The sequence below is a fragment of the Hemiscyllium ocellatum genome, chromosome 3, assembly GCF_020745735.1.
Source record: "Hemiscyllium ocellatum isolate sHemOce1 chromosome 3, sHemOce1.pat.X.cur, whole genome shotgun sequence".
Taxonomy (NCBI): Eukaryota; Metazoa; Chordata; class Chondrichthyes; order Orectolobiformes; family Hemiscylliidae; genus Hemiscyllium; species Hemiscyllium ocellatum.
The window spans coordinates 137,495,528-137,522,493 of record NC_083403.1 but is presented as its reverse complement, the minus strand read 5'-3'; the positions used below and the strand labels follow the sequence as shown (position 1 = coordinate 137,522,493).

The window sequence follows — 26,966 nt, the reverse complement described above, 5'->3', positions numbered from 1 at the left end:
GTACTGTTGCTAACTTGCAAATGTAACATTAAAACATAAATGTTAGCCAAACAATCAATGTCTTTAATTCCCTCGGATCTTGTAATGTGGAGTCTAAATGTGACAGAATGAAATAAAGCGTCGATTATACACGGCTGTAGTTTCTACATCTGGTTAGGTATCTAGAGAAATGCAAAACCTTAGTCCTCTTTCTGAGACATCTATGCCCACAAGTAACTTTAAGGCTGACAGGATTAGCCACTGATATATCCCCACTACTCTTCAGTAGCTATTTTTGTTATTCATTCATGGGATATGGGTCATTGGATAAACAACATTTGTTGACCATTCTTAATTGACTTAATGGCAATTAGGAGTTAATCACATTGTTGTGGGACAGGAGTCACATGTTGGCCAGATCAAGTAAGGACAGTAGTTTGCTCCTGTAAAGGACATGAATGAATCAGATGGTTTTTCTGTCAATTGGAAATTGTTTCATGCTCGTCATTAGACTCTTACTTCCAGATTTTTATTGAGTGCAACTTTCAACATCTGCCATGGTTGGATTTAACCCAGGTCCCCAGAAAATTACCTGGATTTATGGATTAAAAGTCCAGCAATAATTCCATCAGATCATCGCTTCTCTAAGTTACTGGTTTTGCAAAGAAGGGTAGGAACCTATAAGGGATGGATTCAGTTTCAAGTGCTAACCTATCTACTCCTGGAATGCCTGATGTCCATTCTTAAACCAATCAGAAGTTCGAGGCCCATCAACTGCAATTAATAGATTTCAAATTTCAAAAAGGTATTGCAATGACATATTTTTGGAGAAGCTAGAGTCATTTACTGCCATGTTCTCCAAACTACTTTTCTCTTTCTGTCTCTCATTCTGTCTTCAATCTCCAGGTTTGTCACGAATTGAAAGCTATTACCTGATTGTTTCGTGGTAATAACCAGTTTAATCGGTTTCTGAATAAAAACAGCATATGTAGACTTCCTCACACTATCAAGAATGACATTACCTCATCAGCCAAGTTCATTTTTCTGAAAGCTTGAACTGCAGCTTGTTGAATATTGGAGGAGGTTTTAGCGTTGTTAGCACATCTTATAAGAGTTTGCTGAATTTCCGGATTTGCATTCTCCATTGCCTGTCCCATGTTTCCCAGTGCCTGCAGAATGAAAACATAAATTACATTTGGACCTGTATTCAATACATTTCTAATTGTAAAATAAATTAGATATCATAAATTCTGTACTGTTACCTTTAGAGTCAGGTAGATCGTGTCTTCATCACCAGAGCAATCACTTCCAAGTATGGACATCAGGTAATTCGCGACTGCCTTCAGTTCTGGTACTACAGACTGTGTTTCCTCATAAAATCTAACAGGATTATTAAAGGATTAACTGTCGGATTATGAACATGATAAGCACATATCATGACATCGAAGTCTTTCAGTATTACTTTATAGCACAAAATAACTGCTTCTATTGTGAAATGTTTATAAAGGAATAAGTTATAATGCAATAATGCTGCATGATTAATTTGCCATTTTTATTATTGATTCCTTTTCAGTTATTAAAAAGTCTTTGCAATTAACAGAGATATAAAATAAGCAAAGGACTCTGGATTTTTTGGGGATACTAAAGGATTTGGGGAACAATGAGAGTAGTGTGAGAAACTAGAGATGAGTCAGAAGATCAGGGGATATACTGTTGACAAGACCAGAGTGAAAGGATCAAGCGGCCTAGTCCTATTCTTTATTAGATTAGATTACAGTATGGAAACAGGCCCTTCGGCCCAACAAGTCCACACCGACCCGCCGAAGCGCAACCCACCCACACCCCTACATTTACCCCTTCACCTAACACTCCGGGCAATTTAGCATGGCCAATTCACCTGACCTGCACATCTTTGGACCGTGGGAGGAAACCGGAGCACCCGGAGGAAACCCACGCAGACACGGGGAGAATGTGCAAACTCCACACAGTCAGCCGCCTGAGTCGGGAATTGAACCCGGGTCTCAGGCGCTGTGAGGCAGCAGTGCTAACCACTGTGCCACCGTGCCACCCACGTTCCTGTTTGTGCTTTCCAAATGCCCAGAAATTCTTCATTAATATTTTGAATAGTGTAATTATATATATTTTTGCATCAATCCACAATATCTCCCCATACATTGTACAGATATTAACTTAAAATTTGCAGGCTTAGCTGAAATGAAGTTAAATGAAATGCGAAGAAAGCATTTGAAGTCTAGTGATGACTTACTAATTAAACAGGTCACTAGGTTAAAGTGTTCCTGTGTTTTGCTGAAGGATTGTGCACATATTTATATCAATCACTGGAATTCAGCAATAATGGACTGTACTGTCACAGCAACTCTGAAAAAACTGAGGTTTTGTTTAAAACAGACAAACTGAATCAAATGGATCATATAATTATTTGTTTGCTGAGTTTGTGATTGCTGTAGAATTGTGCTATGCAAATACCATACGACTTACTGGAAGACAGAAAAGTGGCGAACAGCCAGAGCAAGCTAAAATTTTATGCCAAACTTCATTAAAATGAGAAAAAAGTCTCTTTCCTAGAAATTACAGGCAAGTCCTAAAGGGTTAATTGATCAAATCTCAATTAACATGATACATTTGTGATGAATGCTAGTGGCCAAAACTGATCTTTTGCTGGAGACTGGATAGCGCCAAAATGTGGATGCACTGCTTCTTTGTTTGGAAGGAAAATGATAAAAACCTTGCCTCGCAACAAAGTTAGTTGGCTAAGGAAGTTGTCTGATCAATGACTGGAAGTTCAGACAGAACAGACTGATCACCTGTCCTGGTCTGGTGTTAGGACACACCCATATAAAGGGTGTGAATGTAAGCATTGCACAGGTAAGGTTTTTGCAATTTTTTTTGTTGTGTACTTTGCTTAACTAAAGAAGTATTTTGATGTTAGCACTGCCTTCATTCATTGATATCCAGAGTAAGTTTGATAGATCAGGGAAGTAGGAATAAATAGTCTACAATAGCAAACTAATATTTCTGACATTTCAATTCTTATGCAAGGTCATTTGGACCATCATGTTATTTATTTTACAATCTTCCTGAATATTGTACAACATAACCTGTCATACTCATCATTTGCATTAACTTACTAAAACTAAAAAAGCTAAACGACAGCACATGTGAGTGCATACAAAATACACTATGTTATGTTTGGCTAAACAATTATTGTTAGAGAAGAAAAACCAAAGAGATTGCATTATATATCACAGAGATTTTTGTTGGCTATTGACTTACTTGCTTACTACGTGGCTCAAGGCATAAAATGTACCCCGTGTTCGCCGGACCTTTGCCTGATTAAGGACATCACTTATCCTACTCTCAGATGGTGAAGCCATAAGTGCTATGGCATAGGTAACTGCATCTGCCACCAATGGAGGGACTGGTTCATTTTGTAGTAGTTTCAGAATTGCAGAAAAACACTCCGGAGTGCCACATTGCAGAAGTGCTTGGACAGTAACAGACCTGTTAAAGTAAAGTTTAGGTACAGTTACTCAGGGGATCGTAACATACCAAAGTTGGCAAGTAATGAAATAATAAACTTAGATTATTAATTCTTAACTAGGCAGCAATTTGCCCTTTTAATTATCCATCTCAGGTTATCAGTGCTCATTATTATTATTAAGCAGTAGTTTTAATTAAGCAGTAATTTGTGACATCTGCAATTATATTCGAACCTCATTTCCCCAGTACAGATGGCAGAAAGGTTAGAGCATTCAGGAGTCAGCACACTTTTAATACTGTGACAATGAAGTACCTGTCCTGAAAAATTACTTTAATATTCTCAGAGGAAACTTAATGTTTGAGATTTTATATGAAAATTAAGATTGGCAGGTAATGAAATAATAAACTTTGATTATTAAATTCTGAACGAGGTAGCACTTTTAATACTGTGACAATAATAACCACTTCTGATAAATCTCTCTGGTCCTGAAAAATTACTTTAATACTCTCAGACGAAAATTAATGTTTGAGATTTTATATGAAAATTAAGATTTTACCCTTTCTACCTGTCTGTTTCCTAATTATGTTTTTCATGTTTTTCTATTCATTCCATTTTTAACATTCACACCACACAAGTATGAAACAATTACCATTTCCAATGAGACAATCTAACAATCTTCCCTTCACATTTATGGCATTTACCATTGCGGAATCTCCAATGATTAATATCCTTGCAACTAGTGGTAACCAGCAATTGAAGTGAATTAATCATAAAAATACTGTGACTACAACGGCAGGTCAGAGACTAGGAATTCTATGGCAAGTAATTTACTTCCTAACATTCTAATGGCTATACACAATTTACAAGGCATAGGCCAGAAATGTGGTGGAATGCTCACCACCTGCCTGGGTAAATACTGCTACAACAACACTCAAGAAGTTTGACACCATCCAGGACAAAGCAGCATTCTTGATTGGCATCCCACCACCAACTTGAAGGTTCTTGTGGCAGACCTAGTGTGTTCTGAGGGCAGGGTCAAAGTAAAATCCAAGCAGCAGACTGCCGGAAGGAGAACAAACACCCTCACAATCCATTGGCTGGGACCACAACTAGCAGCTTAGTTGACCTTTTAAAAGTGAACACTTGGGAAGAATTCATAGAGGGGATAGCTGGAGTAGCAGTGGTCACTAATATTCTATGGAACTCAGGGGAATGCTCCAAGGAATCCAAGTCCCAGAAATATACATTAAAACTTACTTTTAATTACCACCCTGCTTGCACACCCAGCTATTTCAAAGTAGTGCTGTCTTATCCAAACTGCAAATGTGTTGCTGGTCAAAGCACAGCAGGCCAGGCAGCATCTCAGGAATAGAGAATTCGACGTTTCGAGCATAAGCCCTTCATCAGGAATAAGAGAGAGTAGGTGGACTCCTCCACCGGCAGAACATAACAACACGACGGCTGGAGGAGGAGAGCCTCATCTTCCGCCTGGGAACCCTCCAACCACAAGGTATGAATTCAGATTTCTCCAGTTTCCTCATTTCCCCTCCCCCCACCTTGTCTCAGTCGGTTCCCTCAACTCAGCACCGCCCTCCTAACCTGCAATCCTCTCCCTGACCTCTCCGCCCCCACCCCACTCCGGCCTATCACCCTCACCTTGACCTCCTTCCACCTATCCCACCTCCATCGCCCCTCCCCCAAGTCCCTCCTCCCTACCTTTTATCTTAGCCTGCTTGGCTACTCTCTCTTATTCCTGATGAAGGGCTTATGCTCGAAACGTCGAATTCTCTATTCCTGAGATGCTGCCAGGCCCGCTGTGCTTTGACCAGCAGCACATTTGCAGCTGTGATCTCCAGCATCTGCAGACCTCATTTTTTACTGTCTTATCCAAAGTTTGGGATGGAAAGTTCGCACTTTAATACACCTATCATCTAATTCAGGTAGGTACTTCAGCAGGCCAGGAGAAGACAGAGCAAGATTACCAATAACCACAGGAAAGATATGAAAGTGACACACTTCTGGATTGCTTCCTCCTTACAGTCATGGAGATGTACAGCACAGAAACAGACCCTTCGGTCCAACTCATCCATGCCAACCTGATATCTGAAATTGATCTAGTCCCATTCGCCAGCATTTGGTCACTATCCGGGAGAAAGTGAGGACTGCAGATGCTGGAGATCAGGGCTGAAAAATGTGTTGCTGGAAAAGCGCAGCAGGTCAAGCAGCATCCAAGGAGCAGGAGAATCGATGTTTCGGGCATAAGCCCTTCTTCAGGAATAAAGCCCTTCCTGAAAAAGGGCTTATGCCTGAAACATCGATTCACCTGCTCCTTGGATGCCGCCTGACCTGCTGCGCTTTTCCAGCAACACAGTTTTCAGCTTTGGTCCCTATCCCTCTAACCCTTTCTATTCATGTACCCATTCAGGCGCCTTTTAAATGTAATTGTATCAGCCTCCACCACTTCCTCTGGCAGCTCATTCTGGACAAACTCCACCCTCTGTGTGAAAACATTGCTCTTTGTTTCTGTAGTGCAAGTTGTTTTAAAATCTGTGCTAATACTGCCAACTCAGGCTGGAAGCCATGACACAAATAGATTATATTGAAAGGAAAACATCATCTGTCAGAATTAAGAAATGTTGATTATGCTTTAATGGCCTAATTATTATATTTTTCTTTTAATTGTTCACAGAATGTGGGCATCTCTGGTCAAGCCGCATTTACTGCCTGTCCCTAATTGGATCTGGAATCATGTCAGGCAGACCAGGGTAAGGATGGCAGTTTCCTTTCCAAAAGGATATTAGTGAATCAGATGGGTGTTTTCTGACAGTCAGCGGTGGATTTATGGTCATCGTTAGATACTTAATTATAAATTCTTCATTGAATTCAAATTCCACAATCTGCCATGGCAGATTTGACCCTAAATCCTTGGAAAATGAGCTGAGTTTCTGGGTTAGTAGTCTCACAATAAATAGCACTGGACAGTTACCTTCCCTGTAAACATATTAAAAGTTATAAATGGAAAGTTGGTGCTAATATATACCTTTCTGAGTGTATAAAATTTTGGATTGTGTTAATGTCACCAAATAGTTGTTAGGACACACTGTTTTATATCTCTTCTACGAATAGGATTGTAGAACATATAGCAAATTATCGTGATTACCTGGGCACTTCCATTTTGAAGAATTTAGGTAAAGCAGCCTCAAGTGCATCTTTCTCCAACTTCCTCAATTCAACAACAAATGTTTGGAACAGACTGGCTCTTTCTTCATCCTGACCACTCTCAGATAGACTGACCAGATTCTGTAAAGCCAATGTTGCAGAGTCTGCACTCTTTTCCCTACTCTCAGTCTGCTCCAAAGCCAATTCTTTCCTGGTTATCGATTCATCTACAAAAGATCAATTAAAAAAAAAGTTAGTGTCCATCCTGAAATAAATGTGTTACCCGTAATAACGCTGTAGTTCAAAATGATCTATATTTCATATTCATAATTCAACATATACTTGTCATTTAATCTGTGGTGGACATTAGAGGGGAATTGAACTGAAAGTGGATTTTGGGAGGTGTGAAATGGAGCAATGAATCCACCGAATGTCACAAGTAACAGAAACAGACTTAAATGAGCTTCATGGAACAATTGGCCGTATGTATCACTTGGCAATTTAAGGCCAGTAATTCAGTCAGATTATGGTTGATTTTCTACCTTAGCTTGGTTTTCCTGTAATACCCCAAAGTACCAAAAAATCCATCAAGTTCTGCCAAGAAGATTCACTAAATATCTGAGTATCCACAATTTTCTATGGTAGACATTTTTGAAGATTCACAATCATTTGGATGAATGAAGTTGTCCTGATATCAGTTGGAACTAACCCTTATTCTAAGATTATGACACTTAGTTCTACACTCTCCACCAGAGGAAATACCTGTCCAGCATCTACCTTGTCCATTCCTGTAAGAATTATGCGTGTTTTGATTAAATCACCTAAATTCAAGGTAACGAGGGCTTGTTGACTCAATCCTACTGATAGGAGCCACCTCCTCATCCCAAAAAATCTGTTACATGATCCTTAGCTGCATTTCCTCTAAGACAAGACTTCTTAAATGGCAGGTCATGACCCCAGGATTTGGTTTTGTAATCACCAATGCAGCAATGGCAACTGTACAGCCTACTCTAATTTCAGAGGCCCTTTAGAACCTTGTGTTTTGTTTTATTGGTAGGTGCGACCTAATGGATTGCTCCCAGAATCACCGGGCAGTCACAATAACCTTTGGAACACCTGCTCACAAATGCAATGAATAGTATCTATTTCCCTGACCGTACCATCTTACATCATTGCTTTCTGCTTTCCACACTTGAATGGCTTCCCACACCATGGCGTCATATCATTTAGCTCACCCACCCTTCAGACTTTAACCTCACCCATGCTGACAGTGTGAACATTGAAATTGTTGTGTCAGGATGAAGGTTGAAGTGCTTCCACAATCCAAAGTGACTTACAGTCACACCCTCCTGCCTGTGACCATTAACCAAACTGATACTAGCAATAAAAAAATGGAATGAGTGGAGAAACTGGCAGTATCTGTAAAGAGAGACACTGAGCTAACCTTTCGAATCCAATGATGCATCTGTTGCTTTTATTTCAGATTTTCAATATCTGCGGTGGTTTAGTCTCATTTGAAGCCATTATCAAACCTGAGTGTTTGTTTCCTGGGACAAACTGCCCATGTCACACACCATTCCTTGATAAGATACAATGCCTGTGCCTCAGACACTTGGATTCCAGCTAACAAATCTTTGAGTGGGCATTCCTCAAGATGCAAATTACACAAACAGTTACCCAGGATCATAACACTTTCCTCACACTCCCAAATGCTTCAGTTACATACAGCACCTCTACTGCCATCTCCAAGTAACCTTGTTTGTTTATTGGACAAATTAAGTTCACGTATTTAATCAACTTACTTTATTTTACTATGAACTCCTTGTTACCCAGCTCAACACTTAGATAATTGGAAATGAGAGGTTATCAGCTCTGGGGAGGTCTTAACTAATTGCAAGTTGTTTGAAGGAGGTGTTGAAGAGACACCTTGACCATTTTGTGAGTTAGAGGAAGAGAGTTCCAGGTCGGGGGAGGGCAATCAGTTTTAGAGAATCTGGAGAAACACTTCTGCATGGTCTGAACACACAAAGGGCAAGATATGACCTCTCGTAGAATGCTTTCTTTTCTTTACTGCCAGGTTTTACTAATGATGGGATAAATCTGACAACAATGATTAGATCTCCATCACATAGTCCGCTTTCATGTGAAACTACAGAGTGGAAGGTTGGATGGAATGCATTTTAATGAATAAAAAACACTTCTCTCACACCTTCCATGACAACTGGATATATCTAAGCAATTTAAAGCAAATTAATATAGAGTTGTAGTTACTGTTACCGGATGCATAGCAGTCCTTCAAAACCCCACAATCACAAAGTGATAATGACCAGATAATCTCGGTTTCTGATTTGACTCAGAGATAAATGCAGCCAGCACTATAGGGAAATACCATTGCTTCTTGATTTTTTTTACTATCGACCCACATAGGCACATAAAACATGCACAGTGCTAGGGTCCTGTGTTCAATCCCGGCCTCGGGTGTCTGTTTGTACGGAGTTTGCACATTCTGCCCGTATCTGCGTAGGTTTCCTCCCACAATCCAAAGATGTGCAAGTCGGGTGAACTGGCCACGTTAAATTGCCCAGTGTTAGGTGCATTAGTCAGAGGTAAATATAGAGTAGGGAAATGGGTCTGGGTTGCTTAGTCTTCAGAGAGTCGGTGCGGGGCTGAAGGGCCTGTTTCCAGACTGAAGGGAATCTAATCTTAATGGCTCATTCAAAAGACTGCACTGGATCTCAGCAGTGATGTTAATGTTCAATGCTAGGCACATTATTTGCATCTTATCTATATGATTCAGACTGTTGGTTATTGATCAGATATTTCCTACTTAACACCGGTGGCAAAAATTAAAATGATACTTAACCAGAAAACAAATGTTAATGCAATTTTCATGCACATTAACAATTCTACTGGTTGGGGACAGTTTTTTTTTGTTGAGAAGGGCACACCGGTGATTTTCGTGTTTGGGTTTTGTTTATGTCTTATGCACAGGGAAAGTTGCTGCAGTTTGTCAGTTCTGGTCCAGCCAACATTGGCCAGCTGTTATTCACAGATAGGGCATGGTGAGAGAGTTAGAGAGACGTACAGCGTGAAAACAGACCTTTCATTCCAACTTTTCCATGCTGACCAAATATCCTAACCTAATCTAATCCCATTTGCCAAACTCTTCCTATTCATCCAGATGCCTTTTAAATGCTATAATTGTACCAGCCTCCATCACATCCTCTAGCAGCTTATTCTATGCATGTACCACCCTCTGCACGAAAAAGTTTTCTCTTAGGTCCCTTTTAAATCTTTCCCCTCTCACTCTAAACCTATGCCCTCTGGTTCTGGACTCCCCCACCCCAGGTAAATGACCTTGTCTACTTACTCTATCCATGCCCCTCATGATTTTATAAATCTCTATTAGGTTACCCCTCAGCCTCTGACGCTCCAGGGAAAACAGCCCCAGCCTGCTCAGCCTCTCCCTATAGCTCAAATCCTCCAAACATGGCAACATCCTTATAAATCTTTTCTAAACCTTCTCAAGTTTCACAACATCTTTCTGATAGGAAGAAATCAGAATTACACACAATATTGCAAAAATGGCCTAACCAAAGTCCTGTACAGACGCAACATGACCTCCCAACTCCTGTACTCAAAACTCTGACCAATAAAGGGAAGCATACCGAATGCCTTTTTCACTATCCTATCTACCTGTGACTCTACTTTCAAGGAACTATGAACCTGCACTCCAAGGCCTAAGTTCATCTGTTCTTTTTTTCATAAGAATGAGAGTAGGCCATTTAACCCCCTTGAGCCTGTTCCACTATTCAGTAAGATAATGACTGATCTGTGACCTTACTGCATCTGCCTGTCTTGGCACCAAATCCTTGATACCCTTGCTTAAGACAAAAATGTCTATCTCAGACTTAAATTTAACAAGTTAATTAGCATCGATCAGCACTTGATGAAGAGGATTCCAAACCTTTACTCTTTGACTCTTTGTGTGTAGAAGTTCTTTCTAACATCTCTCCTGAATGGCCTGGTCCTAATTCTTAGACTATGCCCCGGTTCTAGAATCATCCGCCAGTGGAAATAGTTTACCTTTGTCTACCCTGTCTTTTCCCGTTAATATCCTGAAGACCTCTATTAGGTCAGCCCATAACCTTCTAAATTTTAGAGAATAAAGGCTTAATTTGTCAAATCTTTTGTCACAACTTAACTCCTGAAGTCCAGATATAAGCCCAGTAAACCAGTGATGCACTCCCTCCAGGGCTAAAACATCCTTCTTAAGGTGGGGTGCCCAAAGTACGGTAAGTAGGGTCTAACTAGGGTTTTGTATAACTGAAACATAACATTTGCATCTCAATTCCAGCCCTTTATATATGAAGCGCAGCATTCCATTCACCTGCTTGACTATTTTCTGTGTCTGTTTGTGGCATTTTGAAGAGCTAGGAACCTGAACACCCAGACCTTATTGGACATCTACTGTATTTAACTTTGTGTCTTCTAAACAAAATGCCATGTTCCCTCCTTTGTTGGTCACGCACTTGCTTATTAAAATCCACCTACTACAGTTTTGTCCAATCACCTATCAACACCCATGTAACTTTAATGTTCCCCACCAGGCATATTGGCAATTTCCCTATGCAGCACACTGTTGAGCTAAAAATGGTGTTGAACCCTTCAACATTCCTTTTTGAAAACAATAATGAAATTGCCATCCATTTCCTGGACTGCTGACCACTAAAACTAAGGCTCAACTGAAAAAGCGTAACCATTAGGATTACAGGAGGATATCAGCAGTTTCTTGTGATTTTCACCCCAGTACCACCTCATGTAGGCCAGGAACTGAGATAAAAGAGAAATGAGAATAGCTTCCATCTAATCTTACCATGAATGGTACAGTCTGCACTCTGTTAAAAATCTTACTTTGGTATGAAACATATCAGTTGTGGTCGAATGGGCTGAATGACCTAAAACTGCTCCTATGTCCTGAATATTGAGTGCTATGCTACATGATCTTCCATTCATTAAAGTTATGGAGAGAACTCATCAAATTTTCCAATATTAATTTTCATTGGGCCGGGAAGGTAAACAAAGAAAATTACACCTGTCGTTTCTTTCATTATATAAAAAAAGGTAAGATTAAGCATATTCCAAATATGCTAACCTTTCAATCGCACAGTATTTTCTGGACTTTAAAAGAAAAGTATAAAGCTAGAGATTGATTTCTTTCTCATTACCACGAGAAACAAGTTCAAGCTATAAATCAGAGGAGAAGAAATTTAAACAAAACAAACAGTAAACAAAATTGAGGAAACTGTCAGGTAAATCTCACCTTTAGTAAAGTGTCTGTTATTAGTTGCGATTACATTTTCTAGTTTAAGTGTCTGCATTACGTATGACACAGCTCCATACTGATCTCTAATAAGAGAAAAATACATCTTTAATCAAATATACATCAAGCACTTTTCAATAGTTCTATTGATAAAAGGCAGCTTCAGGCTTCGGTCATCATAAAGTATCTTAGGTGCAAAAACTAAATTGAAAATTAAGCAAAAATTTAACATGCTATGGGACGTGAGGATTGCCTCCTTATTTTGATTTTGTTCCTAAAAATGTTTTATATTACTCTGTGAACCTTCTGAAAGTAAGGTATTATGTTTGAAAACAAAAAAGTGCTGGAAATCACAGCAGGTCAGGCAGCATCCATTGAGAGAGAGGGCAAGCTAACGTTTCAAGTCTAGATAACTCTTCAACAGAGCTGGGGTTTTTGGAAATATATTAACCAATAGGTTGGTGGCAATACCAAAATGTAACTGGCACTCCGTAGTGGTCAAGAACTGGTGTAATTTGTTTCAAGCTCTGCTATTATAAATTAAAGCAACAACGGTGATAAAATTGGCCTTAATTTCAGGAATTCAAAAGAAACAAGGGACAGATTTTTCTGTGTGATCACTTCCACTTGGAAGGCGAAACCTGCCGATTCAACTCCCCACTCCCCTATTCCTCACAAATTCTCAGTAACTGCTGTGAAGATTTAAATAAGTAATTGCCACAACAGCTGCAAGAACTTTAAACTTTAAGACGACATCTGACTGCTTTTCTCAGTAGAAGCATTAAACCAATTGGATTGGTGAAAAACTAGCCTTGACTGAAACAATTGAATGGTTGAGCAATGAATCAACATGCAAAACAAAAAAACCATGTTTGGTATAGATTACTGCAGAGGATTCATATAAGGAACAATGATAAACCAAACATAAACTAAAGAACATTACAACAGCTAAAACACAAATGGTTTATTTATCTTAAATTGCCATCAGTGAATGTGTTGACCTGTGAAGAAACGCTATTGTTATTTTGGTGAAACAACTTACTCCCGTGTTAGAGGCGATAAGATATGCTTTTCGTTGCAGGTAGCTTCTTTTATATGCTTCTTTGTATCAAGCGAATAGCTGCAAGATTGGTAACTGCTCAACAAGTTCATCACAGGTACATGCTGTGTTAGGGATAAAGGGATAAAGAGGAATTGGCAAATAATTAAACTTAAATTTCTTATATTTGGAACAAAAAGATATGGTATTGTTTGTATTGTAAGTATTTTTGTTTTCTTACCAGCCCTGTAATCAGTGCCAAAGGACTCCTGTGCTCTGCAATTGGTGTGAATCTATCACAAGCAGTAAGATCTCTTCCTATTGTAACATGAGTAGCAACACTCCCTGCTCTGCTGTTCACTGTGACTTCACTTGTGCAATTTCCATAAACTGTAGGCTGAGTCACAAAACAAAATATAAATGTACATTTTTAATAAATATGTGTTTATTTTTAATTATATCAAAACAAATGAAAATGCAAATGCCGAACACTCCCAAATAAGTCAGCAGTGTTCCAAGCATTCTTTTTCTCTACCTCTGAGTCTTCCCTTAGCTTTACAATAAGTTAACAAAACTAATCAAAGCTTTTTCTCACTAGTTTGACGGAACTGTTTTGGAAATGATCTGATCTACTAATTTCCAAGCTGGAGAGATTATCTTCAAAGGAGTTTTAAAAACTGACTCAATATTGATCATTTTCAAGGAATCAATTCATAGAAAAATATTTTGTTTCTTTAAATTTAAATGCCAAAATTGGCCAGTTTCAGTCCCAGATGGAACAAGTTGTAGATTTGCTTTGCTTAATATTGCAGATTTGGCCAAATAATTTTATTGCAAAAACTGCTGCAGAAATGGGTATTAAAAGCTAAGCATCTATTTGGAATTTATATTAAATCCATTTGGGCTGTGAAAATTAATTAGAAAAAAAAAACTTACTGTGTTAAATGTCTGTACATCTTCATCAGATTCCACTGGCACCAGAAGAGTAGAAATGATTCCTCTCTTGATGTTGAGAATGTTGGTTGGTTCATTTTTATTTGGGTAGAGGTTGACATCCATATGTCCATGTACTGTTGTGAATTTCAGCTCATACCTATGGAAGAAAATATTTTACAGAAATTTCAAGCAAATCACTTCACCCATAATGGTGTTAATGTTAGCTCATCAAATGTAGGCTGTTTAATTTCTTTTTCATTTCCATTTCACCATCATTTCCCACATGTCAAAATTATTACTGATAAGGAGAATTATTTGAACCATTTTATGGTTCTATATATCGAGAAAAATTATTTAAGCATTCAATGGTATCTCACGCTATTGCAGGATTTTAAAGTTCCTTTGGGAAAGTCTCAGTATAAATGGCATAGAGTAAGGTGAGGCTGTGACTACTTAACGTGAAAATTGTGCAGATCTACAATTAACATTGAGGAGCAAAATGCCACAATGCATATAAACATAAGTACCAATGGATGCTGAAAAATATATATCTGAAATTGGGCTGGACAACTATAAAAGCAAGCATTAGATTCTTACATACGGGACTGAGAGTTTAATACCTATTTACTGGGCGGCACGGTGGCATAGTGGTTAGCACTGCTGCCTCACAGCACCTGAGACCCGGGTTCAATTCCCGACTCAGGTGACTGACTGTGTGGAGTTTGCACGTTCTCCCCATGTCTGCGTGGGTTTCCTCCGGGTGCTCCGGTTTCCTCCCACAGTCCAAAGATGTGCGGGTCAGGTGAATTGGCCATGCTAAATTGCCCGTAGTGTTAGGTAAGGGGTAAATGTAGGGGTATGGGTGGGTTTCGCTTCGGCGGGTCGGTGTGGACTTGTTGGGCCGAAGGGCCTGTTTCCACACTGTAAGTCTAATCTAAACTTCTGCTTTGAAATTGGGCATTGCAGAGTTGAGTAGGAGCCGGCTTATCCTGATCCTTTTTGCTGCAGTTTTTCAGCAGCTATGAACCTCACACATTAACAGATTATAATTAATTGATGAGAAAACGCCTTCGACTAATGCAGTCCTATTCATCAAATTATTTTGTAAGATAAGTGACACCCACAGGGAGTAATATACAAAGAAAATAGCATATGCAGGGACACCCCATTCTACAAAATCTAATTTATTTTAAACAGCTAAAATCTTAGTAAAATCAAGAGAAGAGGGATGTCTTATGAGTGAATTAAGTATACAGTTGCCTGTATCACAAGCAACCATTTATTTCACTCAATCTTACAAATTGTGTGATTAACACTCTCTTGTGGAGATGCTGGTGATGGACAGGAGTGGACAGGTCAAAAATCAGATAACACTGGGTTATGGTCTATCGGGTTTATTTAAAAACATTAACTTTCAGAGCACTGCTCCTTCATCAGGTGTTAGTGAGAGTGGAAGACCTTTTCCTTATAAATTCTGAGTTTGAAGTCTTCCTCTCTCACTAGCACCTGATGAAGAAGCAGTACTTCGAAAGCTAGCGCATTCAAATAAACCCGTAGGTCTGCAGTGTACTGCAGTTTTTAGCTTTCTCTTGTGTGTTTGCCTGGCACGATTTCAGGGGCTGTATTCTGAAATCCCCCTAACCTCAACCCCACCAAAGCCCTGTTCCCAGAATGCTGTTTACTCCACTTTATTAGGGTTTCTGGGATTGTTTTAACACAATAGCAGAGGACAGGAGGAGTGCCACAAAAATTAGCATTTTAAGATTCATATATATCAACCTTCCTTACTTGGACATAGCTTGCTGAAACTCTTCAGAGTTCCTGGAAAGCTCAAAGACAGGGTTGCCATCAGGACTGTTGCTTTGCACTTCCCTCAGGTTGCATGCATTTATCCGCAAGGTGTAAGCACAATACTGAGGAACCTCCAGTTCCACCTGTGGGAAAGCAACCAAGTTAAACACATTGTTGTCACTTTCTTTTCAATTGCAGTTTATTTTCCTAATCGAATGCACAAACTAGAGACTTACTTGCCACCTTAAAAAATGATTCTATATTGATTTTACTTTTTAAAATGTATTGAAATAATATTTTCCTATTCTTTTATCATGTGCAGTCAGGGAGTGAGGAAATGATAGGTTTTACAATCCTAAAATATGTAAATAAACACCACAGAAAAAAGGTATTAATTTGATTTCAGGATTTCAAATGTTATTTTAGTGGGAGTTTGTGAGCTCTGACATTGACAGAATAAGCAACTAAATTAGCCAAGAAGTTAGGAAATACAATGTAGAAGTTCGTTATCTAAATTGTGTAAAAATATTTTTAAAACAATAACTATAACAGCAACTTTGTTGTGATTTGGAGGTGCCAATGTTGGCCTGGGATGAACAACATTAAAAATCACACAACACTAGGTTACAGTCCAACAGGTTTATTTGGAAGCACTAGCTTTCAAAGCGCTGCTTCTTTGTCAGGTGGTCGTGGAGCAGAATGCACAACCATCTGATGAAGAAGCAGTGCCTCAGAAACTAGTGTTTCTAAATAAACTTGTTGGACTAATATTTGGTGTTGTGTGATTTTTAACTTTGTTGTGTAAGTTTTAAGGAATCAGCATTTACAAACTTATTTCATTTACTGGCCGATAATCAGAAACTTGTAAAATACATTACTTTAAATCCATTTGATAAATCGAGGATATGTTTTGCATTCAGGGTGATGCATATCAATGTGCTAGATCCATCTGAACAACTTAAGAATGTTGAAGTCACCCCAAATTAAATTGGCGAGACATATACTATGCTAATTGATCCCTGCAATCCTTACAGTCTGCTAGTCATATGAAAATGTGTAAATGATTTGTGAGCCATTCAGATATCTCTTGGGGAAATTGGGGTTGAAGTATTGAGTTCTTGAATATTGAAAGAAACCTTTAACTTACTTTGCAAGATATCTGGACACCAGAGCGTGAGTATTCAGTCCCAACTATTCCATTGGAGGTTTCAGCTTCATAGTTGTAAAAATACGTCTTAAGATTTTTGAAGCGGGTTTTCTGTTCTGTAATTGGGTAAAATAAATACACTTTGTAATTATTAAGTAAGATAATTTGTTTAGTAGAAGGCCTGGCTGTGAGTGACTGGCGTTTGGGGTGACACGATGGCTCAATGGTTAGCACTGCTGCCTTATATTTGCAGGGACCCTGGTTCAATCCCATCCTCAGGTGACTGTCTGTGGAGTTTGTACATTATCCCAGTGAGTGTGTGGGTTTCCTCCCACAGTCTAAAGATGTGTAGGTTAGCTGGATGGGCCTTGCTAAACTTTCCACAGTGTCTAAGGATGTGGAGGCTAGGTGGGTTAAGTAAAATACAGTATTATAATGTTAATCTTGCTTTGTGCACAGCATGTAAAGCATAACCTTGTATGTGTTGCTCTGTCTAAGCACCTAATGATGTATATGTCCTTGTTTGCAATGATCTGCCTGCACTGCTCACAAAACAAAACTTTTCACTGTACTTCGGTTCATGTGACTACAATAAGTAAATAAATCAAATCAAATACAGGAATAGGGTAGGGGGCTGGATGCGATGCTCTTTGGAGAGTCGGTGCAGACTTGATGGGACAAGTGGTCTCTGTGCATTTTAGAGAGTCCACAGTAAAGGAATCAAGGGAGAAGGCATGAGGATTAGAAACATTTCAGCCATGATCGAATGGTGGAGCATACCCGATGGGCTGAATGGCCTAATGCTGCTCCTTTATCTTAGGGGCCTAATATTTGCATCACGAGGTTGATCATCAATCAGATCCAGATACGATTTGACAGACTGCCGAGTCTTCTCAATATTTCCTTGGAAGGTGCACCATTCCGGTAGACCAACAGATGGTGCTGTTCCACCAACCGAGAGCAGAGTGGTCTTTCAGCTGTTTAACAGGGAATGCCATACTTGCACTGACAAAATTCTTGACAGAAATGCATTCGTCTTACACATCTTTAAGACTGGCAGCCAGCAGGAGTTAGGGAGGATGTGTCTCCCCACTTTTTTTGCATTTGTGGTATGGGAATGTGTTCCAAATCCCCAGCTCCAAATTACAGAACTGCTCCCATAACTCTCAGAGCAGATTTGTGTCTCAAAATTTTCAGTATTTAGTTAGTTCAATGTAATTCAGGAAATTTTGTTGTCTGCATTAATAACGACATATTTTTGATCTACTCTGCTGTGTAGAAAGTGCTCTCAGACACTTAACAATTGAGACTAGTACGGTTAACACAATGCTACTTACTTGAACATGTTTTTCTGTCTTCAGATTTTCCATCTGAAAAGTGAAGAAATATTTATGGATGGGGATTTATAAATGTATAGATGTATATAAATTATAGACTTATAGATGTAGTATTCCAAAAACTGCCAAAAATCTCAACTGCAATTCTTGATGCAAACATTTTCAGCAAATTGCGATTCGTTTTCTCCTGTTATTCCATTAATTAAATCGTGTTAATCAAACAACATGAAACTACTGCAGTTTCTGTCTCACACTGTTCCAAAAATTAGTCAAATATTTATGAAGTTCAGGGGTAGAAATAAGATAATCTCGTTTTCAATATGGTTTGAACAATTTGGGAGCTAAAAAGTTGGATAGAATTGAATATTGTTTTCAGAATCAAGCATATTTTAACTTAACATTTTAGCCTCTGGGTTGTAGGTAAAGGTTTTGTGTTTATTAAAAAGATCACTTTGTTCAATTAATTTGGAAACTCATTTTAATTCTTTATATTCGAAAGATGATCGTATTGCATATAACTCACTAAAGGCATTAATGTAGGTTACAATTTAAATGAACGATGAATTCATAATTGCAAATAGAACACCCAAAGTAAAACATGGTACTGAATACGTTACATTTTGCAGTACATTTAATGGCTCATAACGTGCGAGAATAAATGTTAATGAAAACTTACGTGTTAAAACCACACACCCGAACAGCAGCAGAAAACAGAGCTTCATGATGAAGCTCATGTTGAGCTGATGGATAATCTCCTCCTGCTGAAGTGACTGTTCCTGGCGCAGTATTTATATAGTCTCTGCAGCTGAGCCAATCTGTTTATGAAGTTCACTGCAGTTACAAAAGGTATCAGAGAGTCCAAAGGTTACCCTAGGTTTTTTTTGAGGCAGTTGGGACAAAGGGAGCTAAACTTTCTTTCATATTAACTTCAGAATTTCTGTCCTTTTCTGTCCTTGCTTAACCTTTTCTATGTGTATTTAAATCACAATTTCAGGAAGAACTCAGCATCATTGCTAACTAGACAGGTAATGTGACATAAATGATCCACTCAAACTGTAAGTTAGTTCGAACTGGATTCACACAGACAGGCAAAGATGACATCGCTAAACTTAAGGTCGAAATTAGACGGTTCAGCAAGATGATTTTCACTTCAATTATGATGGTCTCTGTGAACATATTCTAATGAACATGGGCGGAGTTTGCAGAAGGGTTGGGTGGAGCTACATGTTCTCAGAGCACTTTTTGAAATCATTTTAGCAGCAAATCCTGAATTACCAAGGTTTGATGAAATTATTTTCTACTGCGTGATTCCACACAGTTAAAAGGGAGAAAAAAAGGGATATGCCCTTACATGTGTCTTTCTGGATCTCAGGAGGTACCAAAACACATCAGCCCAAATACTTGTGTAGTGCAGTTACTCTTTGTAATATTGGGAAATGGGCATCCAATTTATACGTAGCAATCTCCAATAATCCACATTGTGATAATAATGAGATCATTTGTTTTTATGCTTGACGGTGAATGAAGATAACTACTGGCCAGCACGCCAGAGATAGATGTTTCTTCACAGTCATACCGTGGGATATCAGGTGCCCACCTGAATGACAGAAATGAGATAGAGGCATAGAGATATACAGCCCAGAAGCAGACTCCATCTCATCCATGCTGACCAAATATACGAAATTAATCTAGTCCCATTTACCAGCATTTGGCCCATATCCCTCTAAACCCTTCTCATTCATGTCCCCATCCAGATGCCTTTTAAATGTTGAAATTGTGCCAGTCTCTACTACTTCCTCTGGCAGCTCATTCAATATATGCAACACCCTCTGCGTGAAAAAGTTACCCCTTACATCCCTTTTAAATCTTTCTCCTCCCACCTTCAACCTGTGCTGTATAGTTTAGGACTTCCTATCCTGGGAGAAACGACCTTGGCTATTCACCCTATCCATGCCCCTTATGATTTTATTCGCCTCCATAAGATCACCTCTCAGCCTCCAACACTTCAAGGAGACTAGCCCCAGCCTATTCAACCTCTCCCTTTAGCTCAAAACCTCCAACCCCATGCAAAATGCTTGTAAATCTTTTCTGAACCCTTTCAAGTTTCACAATATCTTTTTGATAGCAGGGAGACCAGAACTGAATGTAATATTCCATGTTTCAGCTGAAAGAGAGCACCCCCAACAGAGCTACACTCCCATTGTGAGGTAGAAATGATACTCACCCCCTGCCTCCTGACTTTGTGATGGGAGTGCTACAAATTGAACTACAGTTGACACATACAATTATGTAACTGGAAAGTATTAGCGATCAACATAAGTATTTACAAACACAATGGTTATTTATTGTATGGAGTGTGTATGTGTTTGTACAGAGCTGATGTTTCAGTCTTCCTCCAGTGCTTCACCTCTGTGACCTAACACTCTGGTACTGCCCTTTCCTGGTTCCTTTCCAATCTAAGAATTATCTGTAACAGCTTTGCTTCCCATTCTCTAAGTTTATCTCTAGAATCTGCCAATAATCTATGCTTACAACATCCAACTCGCCTCCTCCATTTCTCGTCCACACGCTGAAAGTCAGTTACAGCACCTAAAAACCCATCAGTGCCTACTTTGTCATCCCAATAATAGCAAACTCTGAAAGGTTGGCCACCACTGAGGGCTACAATTATAGCCCAGTTTCTGGGAGCCAGTATACCTGTACAATGCAGTGTGCTTGAATGCTCTGTGGAATAGCCCTTGCTGATGGCTTTACTGTGATCTATCAGTGGGAAACCTGGACTGATTGGCCAGTACTGACATCAGATTTTGCCTTTGAGTTGCTCCTAGAAGGTTTAATGTCAAGGTAAAGATGCCATAGCCCTATTAGCTATCAATAAGGAAAGCAAATGTGTTTTGCCTTCATCACAGGGGGATTTGTCTATAGAAGTAAACACACCTTGTTGCAATTGTACTGACTTCTGATGAGATCAAACAGTAGTATTGTGTACAGTTTTGGTCTCCTTATCTAAGGAAAGATTTAGTCGCTGTAGAAAACGTTCAATGAATGTTCACCAGATTAATTTGTGGGAAGCGAGATGGTATTGTACTGAGAGACCTGGGCTTTTGCTCAAAACGTCAATTCTCCTGCTCCTCAGATGCTGCCTGACCTGCTGTGCTTTTCCAGCATCACTCTAATCTATGACCTGAATGATCCTATCGTAATGATTGATTTGTGTAACATGAATAAGTCTATTCATACAACATTTCAGTGCTGGTAAATTCTGAATTAACATGAGAAAAATACAAATACAGTACTTTTGTATAAAAGCTGAACAAATATTGCACCTAACCAAAAATATAAATCGATGTGTATCATGTCCAATACTTAGTCCTAATTTTCTTTTTCTGTTATTTAGCCAAACATTAATTTCCTTTTCAGATTTTTTACATATACTCTTACCTTTATATTTTTAATAGAACATTAAAACTAAATATTCACTTAACCTTTTCAAATGCCTTTTGAAAATCCGAGAATATTACATATACATGCCACCCCTAATCTACCCTAACAATTACGTTCTTAAAGAACTTTAATTATTTGACATTACAATAAGATATAAGATACAATTTCCTTCTTGTAGTCAAGAGGCATTTGGATGGGTTTATGAATAGGAAGGGTTTGGAGAGATACGAGCCAGGTGCTGGCAGGTGGGACTAGATTGGGTTGGTCAGCATGGACGGGTTGGACAGAAGAGTCTGTTTCCATGCTGTACATCTCTATGATTCTATGTTGACTCTTATGATCATATTACGATTTTCTAAGTGCATTGTTAGCATTTCCTTAACAATGAGTTATAACCTTTTATTGATGACTGATGTCAGTCTAACTGATCCATAGTTCCTTGTTTTTCACTTTTCATCCTTTCATTAATAGCCTAGGATTTGTTTTAATATTTGTTCATGTGGAGTGAGGTGATGAGGTAACAACAAATACTTGTGAATGGGTGAAGATGTGAGATTTATGATGGCTCCCTCAAAAGAGCAAACACAGATGATTGATTTGTTACCAGAGATCCTATAGACTAGCTGTGCATTCAGAGAGTTGAAACCTCTTTTGGTAAATGAGTGCTTCTTTCTGATCTAAGAGATCTCTCGGTGCCACCTGTTTACATCAATTTTCCTTTGACTTATAGAAATCCACTGTTAGCAGCAAATCACATAACTCTATCAATCTGGTTCTCACAGTTATACAGTCATAGAGTTGTACAGCAATGAAACAGACTCTTTTGTACAACTATCCATGTCAACCAGATATCCTAAATTAACCTAGTCCAATTTACTAGCATTTGGCCCATATCCCTCTAAACCCTTCTTATTCATATACTCAACCAGATGTCTTTTAAATATTAAAAATCACACAACACCAGGTTATCGATCCAACAGTGGTAGCTACCTGATGAAGGAGCAGCATTCTGAAAACTTGTACTTTCAAATAAACCTATTGGACGATAACCTGGTGTTGTGTGATTTTTAACTTTGTCCACTTCAGTCCAATACAGGCACCTCGACATCATGGCTTTTAAACGTTGCAATTGTACCAGTCTCCATGACTTCCTCTGGCAGATCATTGCATACATGCACCACCATCTGCATGAGAACGTTGCTCCTTAAGTCACTTTTACATCTTCTTAATTGTATTTGATTAAATAGTTTGCCCTTATGAACAGGGGATTTGTCACCTCTCTAATGCAATTGAGATTGGGATATGCTCCTCAGATGCTGCCTGACCGGCTGTGCTTTTTCAGCACCACTTTAATCTAGACATATGCCACCTTTGGTCAGCTCTTGAAGAGTGCCAGGGTTGAAGACATTTCTGCAGTAGTTCTCCAAATAACCATCTTGCCTAGTGTCATTCTCCTGCCTTCTCCCTGTAATTATGCACATTTTCCTTTTCCATTAACCATCTGAATCCTTTTTGAATGTCTTGATTGAATCTGTCTCTACCACACATTCAGACAGTGAATTCCTAACCAGTCACGGTGTGAAAACGTTTTTACACATGGCACTTTCACATTTTTTGACTATTTATTTAAGCCTGAACCCTTTCATTCTCAATCCATTCAGAAGCAGAAAGATTTTCTCCTTATTTGAGCATGCCAGACATCTCATGATTTTGAATACTTCAGTCACTTTTCCTCCAAGCCTACTCTTTTTGAGTGAAACTGCTTTCAACTTTTATCTTTATCATTGAAGTTTTTCAGATGGGAACTACTTTCAGAAATCTCTTCTGCACTGTGTTCCCATCCTTCCTAAAGTGCAGCACGCAGGCCGAATATTCCAACCAAGAACAAACCTGATGCCTTATAAAACAAAGGCCCAAAGGGTAACTGAATCCAAAATGTTAATTTACCTTTCTTTTTTAGATGCTGTCAGACCTGCCGGGATTGTGCCAGCAATTTCTGTTTCTGATTTTCACCATTCGCAGATCCATGGTTTTTTTGTTTGGTGTCTTGTGTAAGTTCTTGTACTCCATGATTCCATTAATAACATTCTGCATACTGTAGGAATTCTTAGCTACTTTTTCAACTTGACCAGCACCTTAAGTTCTACTCTTAAATAGGTAGCAGGAACAGCAAGGGGTTGATTCCTCAGGAACTCCACTACCTTAGTTTTTTCCATTCTGAAAAACGTCCATTAACCAAAACACTTTTTTCTTTCACTCAAACAGTTTTGAATCCACATTGCTACTGCCCCCTCTTTAAAGTATGTATTTTAATTCTGCTCACCAGTCTGTTGTGTGACTGCGTCAAATGCCTTCTGAGACCCAACAGCATTTCCCCAATTTCTGTTAGCTCAACAAGAAATGTCAGATAGTTAGTTAAACATGGTTTTCTCTTAAGCCATCCATGCTAGGTCGCCTTGGGCATTGACTCATATTTGTCCATCTGACTGTTCATTATTTAGGAATTATTGTTTCTAGAAGTTGCCTGAACACCAATGTTTAACTACTCTGTAATCACTGAGCTTATCTGATGCTGTTTTTGAATGAGAACTTGATGTTCTTCATTCTTCTAGCATCATCCCTGAGTCGGAAGAACATTAAAGAAAAAATTGACCCTGCAGTTTTCACTTCACTTTCTTCACTATCCTTAGATAAATATAATTCGGTACTTTGTCAACTTTAATTACCCACAATTTATCCAATATCTTGTTTTGATCAATTTCTAACCTTCGAGGAATTCAATTTTCTTCTATTTTACCAAAACCTGGCTTGTATTTTCCTACTTGGCAAACACAGATGTAAAATATTAGCTTAATATTCCAACCTTGTTTGCTGTCCCCATCTTGAAATCTGTAATTGATCTTGTGGAAGTAGAGGGGTTGGTAGCTCCAAAGGTTTTGGCTGAGTGTGGAGATGGTTTTCTGATTTTGAACCATGTAGGGAACTTGCATTTCTGAAGGGCATATGTCCAGAATGATTGTCGAGAGAGCAAGAGCCAAACTCGGAAGGGTTTTACTTTGGCGCTGTCTCACCTTCTGCAACCACTTTGTAGTCAGGAATCTGAAGACACATATTACTCATTTGCAGATAAGAAGGAGAACCTAATTCTGGCAAGATGGCCTTACAACAAACACACATCACATACAAATGTTTGCAAAAAATCTTACCCCACCTTTAAGATTCAAATAACATAATTCCTAAGTTTTATTTTGCCAGCAGAAAGCTTCCTAGCAACATTTTTCCTGAATCCTCAAGAGCAACTTAGCAAGTTCCATTTCTGTATCTCATTCCTGTCGACCTACATTCTGTTATTTTCTTTTCTCATGCTGATCCAATTCCTCTTTGTCTGCCTCCACCATATTTGCAGGAGATGTATTTCAATCCACTCACTAGAAAAAATGTTTTCCTCGTCATGCTTGTGATTATTTTTCAGTTCACCTTAAACTGGCATCCTCTCATTTCCAACCCTTACGCCAATGGAGAGATTCAATTCTTAGGTTTTTGAGGCAGTTTTGATAAAGAGTGACCTTTCAGATAAAATATTTCATTCCCTGAAGCACAGTTATGAGCCTGGTTGGATTTTATGAAGATCTAGTTGTTTCATGGCCGCTGCTAACGATACTGGCTTTTATTCCAGAAACTATTTAATAAAATGATCTGTCATTCTAGATATTATCCTCATAAGTTATAGAGATGTACAGCTCAAAACAGACCCTTCGGTCCAACATGTCCATGCTGATCAGATATCCTAAATTGATCTAGTCCCATTTGCCAGCATTTGGACCATATTTCCCCAAGCTCTTTGTATTCATAAACCCATCCAGATGCCCTTATCACTTCGTCTGGTAGTTCAGTCCATGCATGCATCATCTTTTGTGTCATAGGGTCCTTAGGTCCCTTTTAAATTTTTCCTCTCTCATCCTAATCCTATGTCATCTAGTTTTGGACTCCCCTGCCCCTGGGAAAAAGACAGTGGCTATTCACCCTATCCATGCCCCTCATAATTTTATAAGCCTCAATCAGATCATCTGAAGCACAGTTATGAACCTGGTTGGATTTTATAAAGGTCTAGTTGGAACGGAGGTTCGGGCAGTTGAATTTTCCTCCTGCAGAATGTGGGAGGTAAGGGTCACCACTAGTGTCCCTGCTGACTACATCTGCGGGAAGTGCACCCAACTCCAGCTCCTCGAAAACCGCATTAGGGAACTGGAGCTGGAGCTGGATGAACTTCGCATCATTTGTGAGGCAGAGGAGTTACAGGGAGATAGTCACTCCTGGGTACCAGAAAAAGGCAGATGGGTTACAGTCAGGTGATGGAAAGGAAACGGCAGGCAGTGCAGGGATCCCCTGTGGCCATTCCCCTCAACAATAAGTATACTGTTTTGGATACTGTTGGAGGGGGCGACTTACCAGGGGAAAGCAGTGGGGCACAGGGCTCTGACACAGAGTCTGTCCCTGCTGCTCAGAAGGGAAGGGGGAAGTGGAGCAGAGCAGTAGTCATTGGGGACTCCACAGATAGGGGGACAGGTAGGAGGTTCTGTGGGGACGAGAGAGACTCGCGATTGGTGTGTTGCCTCCCAGGTGCCAGGGTTCGTCATGTTTCTGATCGTGTTTTTGGGATCCTTAAAGGGGAGAGGGAGCAGCCCCAAGTCATGGTCCACATAGGCACCAATGACATAGGTAGGAAGAGAGATAGGGATTTAATGCAGAAATTCAGGGAGCTAGGATGGAAGCTTAGAGCTATGATGAACAGAATTGTTGTATCTGATTTGTTGTCCTGGCCACGTGCTAGTGAGGCAAGCAATAGGAGAGAGAGGATTGAACACGTGGCTACAGGGATGGTGCAGGAGGGATGGTTTTGGATTCTTGGATAATTGGGGCTCTTTCTGGGGTAGGTGGGACCTCTACAAGTAGGATGGTCTTCATCTGAACTAGAGGGGTACCAATATCCTGGGGGGTAAATTCGTTAAGGCTATTGGGGTGGGTTTAAACTAATCCAGAAGGGGGATGGGAACCAAAATTATAGTTCGAGTATAGAAAAGGTTGAGAGTAGGGAGGTCCAAAATCAAGTTTCAGGGACGCAAGATGGCACCGGCAAGCAAGAGGTTGGTTTTAAGTGTGTCCACTTCAACACCAGGAGCATCTGGAATAAGGTGGGTGAAATTGCAGCATTGGTTGGTACCTGGGACTTCGATATTGTGGCCATTTCAGAGACATGGATAGAGTAGGGGCAGGAATGGTTGCTGCAGGTTCCAGGATTTAGATATTTC

General features: G+C 39.4%; 1 protein-coding gene across 1 annotated transcript in view; it reads right to left on the bottom strand.

Annotated features, from left to right (window-relative positions):
• apoba (apolipoprotein Ba) overlaps window positions 1-24,768 on the bottom strand; it is a 69,524-nt gene extending 44,756 nt beyond the window's left edge. Inside the window, exons 1-11 of the mRNA XM_060855269.1 lie at window positions 24,729-24,768; window positions 16,877-16,992; window positions 15,727-15,872; window positions 13,939-14,095; window positions 13,244-13,399; window positions 13,006-13,127; window positions 11,964-12,049; window positions 6,642-6,867; window positions 3,274-3,501; window positions 1,242-1,359; window positions 1,002-1,148 (exon numbers count right to left, since the gene is read on the bottom strand). Of these exons, the coding sequence (XP_060711252.1) occupies window positions 1,002-1,148; window positions 1,242-1,359; window positions 3,274-3,501; window positions 6,642-6,867; window positions 11,964-12,049; window positions 13,006-13,127; window positions 13,244-13,399; window positions 13,939-14,095; window positions 15,727-15,872; window positions 16,877-16,992; window positions 24,729-24,768 (1,542 nt within the window). The remainder of the gene's footprint in view (window positions 1-1,001; window positions 1,149-1,241; window positions 1,360-3,273; window positions 3,502-6,641; window positions 6,868-11,963; window positions 12,050-13,005; window positions 13,128-13,243; window positions 13,400-13,938; window positions 14,096-15,726; window positions 15,873-16,876; window positions 16,993-24,728) is intronic.
• Between the last annotated feature and the right edge of the window lie 2,198 nt (window positions 24,769-26,966).